At 31.4% G+C, this 9,070-nt stretch overlaps 2 protein-coding genes across 3 annotated transcripts in view; one reads left to right on the top strand and one right to left on the bottom strand.

Moving 5' to 3' along the window:
- The window catches only part of LOC108745917 (estradiol 17-beta-dehydrogenase 11-like), a 50,144-nt gene extending 49,476 nt beyond the window's left edge, over positions 1-668 (top strand). Inside the window, exon 8 of the mRNA XM_018482338.1 lies at positions 502-668. Within this exon, the coding sequence (XP_018337840.1) occupies positions 502-524 (23 nt within the window). The 3' untranslated portion in view covers positions 525-668. The remainder of the gene's footprint in view (positions 1-501) is intronic.
- A 53-nt stretch (positions 669-721) lies between these two features.
- Positions 722-9,070, bottom strand: part of LOC108745912 (chitinase domain-containing protein 1) — a 64,428-nt gene continuing 56,079 nt past the window's right edge. For both annotated transcript variants that reach the window (XM_018482334.1, XM_018482335.1), the window contains 3 exons: positions 1,795-1,949; positions 1,381-1,713; positions 722-955 (listed from right to left, as the gene is read on the bottom strand). In XM_018482334.1, coding sequence (XP_018337836.1) covers positions 814-955; positions 1,381-1,713; positions 1,795-1,949 — 630 coding nt within the window. In that variant the 3' untranslated portion in view covers positions 722-813. The remainder of the gene's footprint in view (positions 956-1,380; positions 1,714-1,794; positions 1,950-9,070) is intronic.

The following is a 9,070-nucleotide window of genomic DNA, read 5'->3' as shown; positions in this document are numbered from 1 at the left end:
GCCACAAGTCGATGAAAACAATGGCAAAATTGAACGAATTGGGCTTTGATCTGCTTCCCCACCCCCCATACTCGCCAGATTTAGCCCCCAGTGACTACTGGCTCTTTGCTGATCTTAAAAAAATGCTCCAGGGAAAAAGATTTGGCTCAAATAAGGAGGTCATCGCTGAAACTGAAACTTATTTTGAAGCGAAAGATAAATTTTTTTATAAACATGGTATTGAAATGTATCACCCTAAAAGGTGATTATGTTGATGAATAAAAAAAAATTTTGCAAAAAAAATGTTGTTTTCATTGTTAGTCTCGGGACTTATTGATCCATGTGTTATATATATACATGTATATATACAGGTACTTATACGTTAATATATATTGTGCTTTATCTATATAATATATATTATTCATATACATATTTATGGATAAATGTACATATGTATGTATGTATATATACATATAAGATGTATATACATATGTATGTGGAAGTTACTTATATTATTATTATTTATTACAGCTTATTACCAATGAAAATAAGCTGGGCATTAATGTATCACGTTTTGAAAGGACCACAAATCATGATGACATTCAAAGGTCGTAAATCAAATAATACTTATACTGATAATAATAGTGCAACAAATTATGAAGATATACATGTACATTAAAGTTGTACGAGACAGGATAAATATATTATAAATTTTTACTACATAAATTTTATATATGCTTGTGAAATATATTTTTTTGTTATCTCTTATACATGCATCTTACATGTAAGTATTACAAAATTTTTATTACATAAAATAAAAAATTATGTAACAATTTATAGTAAGTCATAAAAATAATTCAATCCTTGGCCTAATTCCCAAATCGAAATTCCTGTACCCAATTCATTAGCAAGTTCTAATCGAGCCTTAATTGAATATAACGTAGGGTAGAAAATATAGCCATTACCTGTAGCTAATCTAAAATAAATGCATTAATTTGTAAACATAATATTAGAAAAAAAACAAGTTTTTTTATATTTTTCATATCATATTCAATTACAAATAAGATAATAGAAAGAAAAAGAGAAAGAAAAAAGGATAAATAAGTGAAAAAAAGAAGGCAGGGAAAAAGAGAATGAAAAGAGATTAAAAAAAAAATAGTAAAAAAGATATAAAAGATACAAAAGATACGAAAGGAATAGATAAGAAAAGAAAAAGGAAAGCAAGTAGGAAAGATTGAGAGACAGAGAATCAAGACAAAGAAACTAAAAATAAGAACAAATAGGAAGAAGAAAAAAGAGAGGACAAAAGCACAGGTATAAATAAAGGAAAAGAGTTGAGAGACAGAAAGAACGAAAAAGAGAAATAGAAAGAACAGATAGGTTACAATAATAAAATATTACTTCGATTCAAAGAAATGCTCTTTGCTGTTGTTATCCCATTGAATTTTTCCTTTAAATGACTTTAATATATCCAAATATTCAGAGGCGAGAATTGCCTTGCCACCCTCTGGTGTATAATTGTAACCATAGAAATTAATACCTAATAAAATTTGAGATCGTCTAAGATTGTTTTTCTCTGGAGCTAAAAATTCAACACATTGTCTGGTCCAATCGAGAGGACTATTTGGACCTGGCCTTTGAATACTCGAATAATCATAGGTCATAAGCGAAAAGGCGTTTACATATGATGCTAATTCATCAAACTCTTGCTTTGAAAATAATTCAACTTGTGCACTAAAAGAAGATGCGAATAAGAATAAAAAAGATTAAATTTATGTAATATATATTATATGCATTTCGAAAAGTATCAAGTACCCTCTGGATGGTGGTATTGCTAATATAATATCTAAATTATGTTTCTTTAACTTTTGTGCAATGAATTTGACTACAGATGTAACAATTGGTAGATTTGCACCTGCAAATATAAATTGATTCCATATTTCTAAGACATATCCGTCGAAGTGAAAAGTCTGTAAATACAAAATGTTTATGTATACATATTCTAATGGATAGAGAATATATAACAATATATATGAATGTGGGCTAAAAAGTTTTGTCCCCTGTGTTATTTTAGTTCGAATATCATCTCCGTTTAAAATCAGCAGATTGTAATTTAAAATAATCTTTCAATCTCAATTTGGCATGAATCATTTTTATTTTGTTTATTTTTAACTCAATGAGTTAAAATCATCACATCTGTGTATAAAAAAACAGTTGTATCGTTGCAGGGATAAAAGAGATATATTAAATTTTATGATTTTGACAATTTTGTATTGTACGAATAAATTGATCGGTTTTTACATTAAATTATTGCTTTATGAATCTATATCATTTATATATTGTATAGATATATGATTCTGCTTCGTATTTAATAAAATTTTTAGTGTGTGTGTGTGTGTGTGTGTGTGTGTGCGCGCGCGCGCGCGCGTGTGTGTGTGTGTGTGTGTGTGTGTGAGATATTAAAAGTAAATCTTAATATCTGTAATTATAATTTTTATATGATATATTAAAAGTAAAAAGAGATGTGATGACCTAAAAGTACGCACTTGATCCAGCCCGTGAAAAATAGTGATGCTATAGATGACGATGACAATGATGATACAGCTTACATATTTTGTATATAGATTTTAAATCTTAATGAAAGTAGATCTAGTGCTGATCCAAAGCTGCTAATTCTACTAAGCCTATATCGATTGCGCTAAGGTCGATTGTCGATTGGAAACTTACTTACGTGAATTGCACGTAAAAAATACTTCAAGTATTCATGAAGATTCATATTCAATCAAAAATAAATGCTTTTTTTATCTTAATTACGAAATAGGAATTAAAGGCTTATAACGATTGAAGCTGGGCCTTTAATGCTTAAATAGTTCAATGTGAATTTGTATATACTCCTAGATAACCAAATTTGAATTTAAGAGACAGATTTTGAACAGTCTGCTATCAATTTCTAATTGCAGAAAAGCCATAAATTGTACACAAAGTTTGTACTATCAGACAATGTCAACAAACGACTGTCAAAAATATTTATTACAAAGCCTGATAACATGCTATGCCAGCAAATTGGTGACAGAGAAATCGAACAGAGTTTATTAACATAACTTGACGGCAGATTGACAGCAAAAACCGAGCAAGATCTGCCATTTTTATTTATGGTTTTGACACGAGATAGACTTGCTTCTCGTAAGAAGAAAAGATCCAGGGGGTCTATTCTTCGCATGTTACGAGTGTGCACAGTTCAAATGATGAAAATCCGTAAAATTCCAATATGGTATTCTTGAACATTAATAAATAGTAATTGAACCGTATACGTTTTCGGTTGCGTTAATTTACGTTTGGTAACGTCAAAAAATATATGTACTTTCTATAAATATCATTCAGAAATACGATGTACAAAAAGATAGTACTTCATATTTTTATATTAATTGATAGAACTTAAAGAAAAAATGTATGTGTTGAAATGTAATATACATTTGACTATATTCATAGTAAAGGAAAACGAAACAATGAGTTGCGCGTAGAATAAGTCACCTCTCGTGTAGCACATGAATATCACGTGATCGACATGAGTTGCCGAAACGGTCGACTAAGCGTATGTAAGTTGGTAGTCGTAAGAGAGTCGTCGCCGACTGCACACGTAGCGCACAGTAATCGATAGGTTAAGTGATAGAGTTATTGTATTAAAAGTATATTAAGTGAAATAATCTGTGTCAAACCTCATTTTTTCCGAACATGGTAGCAGAGCGTGGTTTCGATGTCGACGAACCGCATACAAAATCATAGCGATCCGAACACGTGGACACAAATCGACTGAGAGTGAAGCTAATTTTTCAAAAATATATAAATGAGCGAGTCTGAACAAGAAGATGATAAAACCAATGAAGAAATAAAGAAAGCCAAGATACTGAGAAGGTTTGCGGAAGTTACGAAAAAGTTTTTGAGTGTATTAAATTTCGTGTATGCTGAAAAAGGACAACTAGAAGAAAAACAAGACAAAATGGAGAAAAAGGAGTTTTTGATACCGGTGTTTGATGGAGAGGACTATGCTATGTGGAAAAAACGGATAACAATGTTTATGAAAATGAAAAAATGTGATACAGTGCTAACGAGAGAAAAGGCCGCTACAGATGAACCCACATGGGATGAATATGATTTAAAAGCTATAAATATAATATATAGCTCCATTTCAAATAAGCAGTTGGAGTTTGTATGCGAAGAAACGACAGCTTATGGAATAATGAGGAAATTAGACTGCTTGTATTTGAAAGAATCCACAGCGTTACAAATTGTGTGCAGAAACAGACTGGAAAAAATGAGACTGAATAAGTATAGTGAAACGGCGTCATTTTTCAATGATTTTGAAAAATCCGTAAATGAGTTGAAAGCCGCAGGTGCTCAAATAAGTGAGAAAGAAAAGCTAAATTATATGCTTAACACATTGCCAGAATCATATAGTTATATTGGCGATTTAATTGATACGTTAAAGGTTGAAGATCAGACAGCAGACTATGTAAAAAGTAAGATAAAAATGGCTGAAATGAAGAATCAAAACGATCATCTAGAAAGAAGATCGAATGCTTTTGTAACAGTGAAAGGAAATTGTTATAAATGCGGCAAAACCGGGCATTTCGCAAGAGAGTGCCAAAATGGCAGCCAAACAGCACAAAGCGGTGGAACATGGCGAGGCTCAACACGTGGTCGCAGCAACAGAAGAGGCATAAGAGGCAACTTCACCAGAGGGCGCGGGAACTACCGCCAGCAGCCTGAGACCAGCGCTACACACGGGCAGGACAGCTCAGGAACCAGCGCCTGGATAGCAACGGCACATACGAAGTACAGCAGAGAGACATATAGGACACGTGATTCTGAAATAGAGTGGTTACTCGACAGCGGATGTACTGATCACATCATGAACGATGATAGGTATTTTGAGAAATCGATTACACTTGAAAAACCAGTTAACATTTATTTGGGCGACAATAGACATATTAAGGCAACTAAAATCGGAAATGTAGTAAGTTATTTTAATGCTTTTGGAACAAGTAATAAAGTAAATATAAGTAATGTATTTTATGCTAAAGAAATGAATGCAAATTTGATAAGTTTTGGAAAATTAATAGATAAGAATACTATTGTTGCTAAAGAAGACACTGTAAAAATAATTGACAAAAAAGGGAAAATTATTGCTGTAGCTTACAAAGAAAATCAAGTACTTAAAATGAAAAGTAAAGTAGAATGTAATAAAACTTGGGTACATAATGCCGAGCGAAATAATAACAATAATAATATAACTCAAAAGGAAAGATGGCATAGAATCTTAGGTCATGTAAACTTTAGCTATTTAAATATATTATGTTCACAACAATTGCTAGAGGGCATACCGGATAAACTTGAAACCGGATTTATGAAGTGTAAAACTTGTATAGAAAATAAAATGCATAATTTACCGTTTCAAAATAATAGATTAAAGGCAAACGATATTTTAGAAATTATACATACGGATGTATGCGGTAGCTTTAAAACCGCTGGTCCAAACGGTGAAAGATATTTCGTTTCTTTTATTGACGATTATAGTAAGATAGCTAAAGTTTACTGTATAAAGTCCAAGGACGAAGTATTTGACTGTATGGTAAATTATATAAATGAAGTAGAAAATTTAACTGAAAAGCGAGTAAAGAAAATAAGATGTGATAATGGTAAAGAATACTTGAATAATCGTTTTTACAAATATGCAAAAAATAAAGGTATTTTTATAAATAATTGTCCAGTGTACGTGCATGAATTAAACGGTACTGCGGAACGGTTTAATAGGACAATAATGGATATGGCGCGCTGCTTACTAGATGAGGCACAAGTACACAAAAAATATTGGCCAGAAATAATTTGTGCTGCGACTTATTTAAAAAATCGCTCTTTAACAAACACGATTGAAAAGAAAACGCCGTATGAAATATTTTTTAGGAAAAGACCGAACGTTAGACATTTAAAATTGTACGGGAGTAAAGTCTTTGTTAGAAAACCAGAACAAAAAAGATTATCTAAATGGGATAAGAAAGCAGATATGGGAATTCTGTTAGGCTATAGTGATGTTGGCTATAGAGTACTTATAAATAACCGAATAATAGTTACGCGACACGTTGATATTGTTGAGAAAAACATAAAGTGTATTAACCTAAATGAAGGTGAACCCGATTATTTAGTTCCTTCTGTTTCGACTCTCGAGTCAAGTAGAGGAGTAGATAGTGATCACGAGAACAATTTAAATGATAACGTTTTTGAAAGTGCGGACGAGGACGATGAAGTGAAAACTGATAAAGAAAATGTAAGTTTAAAAACTCCTCGCAGATCTACACGTGATAGGAGAAGTCCAATAAGATATCCTGAAAATAGTTCGAATAATATTTTTGTAAATTATTGTCGGGTAGACACGCCTTATACATTTGAGGAGGCGATAAATAGTGATGACAGTAAAAATTGGGAAATAGCCATGAATCAAGAAATAGATTGTATAAATAGGAATGAAACTTGGAAATTAGTAAATAAAGTAAAAGAAAAAAAGATTTTAGACGTTAAATGGGTATATACAAGAAAATTAGATGATAGATATAAAGCTAGGCTAGTTGTAAGGGGCTTCCAACAAACTGATGTGGTTGATGACATATACGCTCCAGTAGCAAAAAATCAAACGTTAAAAATTTTACTTTCTTACTGTTGTAAAAATAGTTTAAAAATTGAACAAATGGATGTAGAAACTGCATTTTTAAACGGAAAAGTAAAAACGGAGGTATATGTCCATCAACCAAAAGGTTACGAAGACGGAACGAATAGAGTATACAAATTGTCAAAAGCGTTGTATGGATTGAGAGAAAGTCCTAGAGACTGGTACGAGTGTTTTGATGAGTGCATAACAAAAGTCGGATTTAAAAGAAGTAATGCAGATCTCTGTTTATATAAAAAAGGAAATGAGAATGACGAAATTTATGTTTTGATTTACGTAGATGATTTATTAATTTGTAGCAAAAGCAAGGGAAAAATATTAAGTATTAAGAAACTCTTGACGGATAGATTTAAAATGAAAGAATTAGGAGAGATCAAAGAGTATCTTGGAGTAAATATAGATTATAATTATCGAAAAAAGGAACTCACTCTAAGTCAAATGAAATATATAGAGTTACTAGCCGATAAGTATAAAATTCAAAATAGTAAATTGTATAGTACTCCAATGGAGACAAATTTAAAACTTGAAAAGGCCGGAAGCTGCGAGTCAAACATAAAATATAGAAATTTAATAGGTGCTTTGCTATACATTGGTTCAAGTACGAGACCAGATATAAGTTACAGCGTCAATTATCTTAGTAGATATCAAAATGATTATAATGAAACGCATTGGAAATATGCCTTGCGAATTTTGAAATATCTGTATTTAACGAAAGATTTAGTTTTATATTATAAGAAAAATGTAAATTGCGATATTATAAATTGTTATGTTGATGCTGATTGGGCAGGCGACAATATTGATCGAAAATCTACGTCCGGATACGTAATAAAATTATTTGGAAATGTAATTGATTGGAAATCAAGAAAACAAAAGTGTATAACCAAAGCTTCGACATATGCAGAGTATGTAGCATTATCAGAAGTAGTAAGCGAGATAAAGTATATAAGAGAATTAGTAAAAATATTCGACATAGAGATAAAGGAACCGATAAAAATTTACGAAGATAATTCAGGGGCAATAAATATTGCTAATAATGGTAATTTTACGAAAAATTCTAAACACATTGAGATACAGTATCATTTTGTACATGAAAGTGTAAAAGAAAAATTGATTGATGTTCAAAAAATAGATTCGAATGAAAATGTTGCGGATATTTTTACTAAAGCCCTCAGTAAGGAGAAATTTGAAAAATTTAGATCTAACTTAAATGTTGTATGTAATAATAAAGAAAATAAGTAAAGAATATAGTACAAATGTAAGGAGGCGTGTTGAAATATAATATACATTTGACTATATTCATAGTAAAGGAAAACGAAACAATGAGTTGCGCGTAGAATAAGTCACCTCTCGTGTAGCACATGAATATCACGTGATCGACATGAGTTGCCGAAACGGTCGACTAAGCGTATGTAAGTTGGTAGTCGTAAGAGAGTCGTCGCCGACTGCACACGTAGCGCACAGTAATCGATAGGTTAAGTGATAGAGTTATTGTATTAAAAGTATATTAAGTGAAATAATCTGTGTCAAACCTCATTTTTTCCGAACAGTATGTATACACAAAAATATTTTTATTAATTAAAAATTTTTTATTAATACATATATATGAGACCATTTTTATGCCAACAAAAGATGTATTATTGTGCTTAATGTGTAGGTTAGAATTAGTAGGAAAATATTACTTGTTATTTTTAATATATTTTTTCTCATTCTTAGAAATACATATTTTCTAAAATTGGAAATGCAACATATTATATAATTTCTGAAAATTCAAATGTAACAAAAATTTTTTAAATTTTTTATCTACTTGACAAATAGTTGTCATAAAGTTTTATTATTAATGAGACAAGTATAATATTTATTGTCCTCTTCTTTCTGGGATTTCCACATTTTCTACAGCATCCATAATCGGTGCATTTATTATAATATCGTTTAAATCCATCTATTTTTGTCTTTGTCTCAAACTGTCGTTTTTAATCAAATGTGAAACGTATATGATTCGACCCATTTGTTGCATCGTACACACAACATTGCGAGTATTCTTGCTACATACGTATACGCAACAATTTCAAGAATAGGGCCCTGAAGTCCTATAAGAATTGACGTATGTATAAAATTTACATACACCCTTATTGAGAAAAAGAAAGTGGAGTTACTGACCGGTAATCGGAAGGATTGAGGAGTATTTAGCGGTGAGATAAGAATTAAAATATTGTAAGGCCGCCGATTCCCAACATTGCCAGATCGGATAAATCGCACGTGCTGAATTCGAGCCGAAAAGCTATGGTCTGTATAAAGATCTACAAATATAGATCTGTTTATAACGAATGATCTTGTTACCGCGTGCCGTTCGCCCGGATCGCCATGTTTAGTGTA

The sequence above is a fragment of the Trachymyrmex septentrionalis genome, unplaced genomic scaffold, assembly GCF_001594115.1.
Source record: "Trachymyrmex septentrionalis isolate Tsep2-gDNA-1 unplaced genomic scaffold, Tsep1.0 scaffold159, whole genome shotgun sequence".
NCBI classification, from domain to species: domain Eukaryota; kingdom Metazoa; phylum Arthropoda; class Insecta; order Hymenoptera; family Formicidae; genus Trachymyrmex; species Trachymyrmex septentrionalis.
This window is presented reverse-complemented; position numbering and strand designations above follow the sequence as displayed.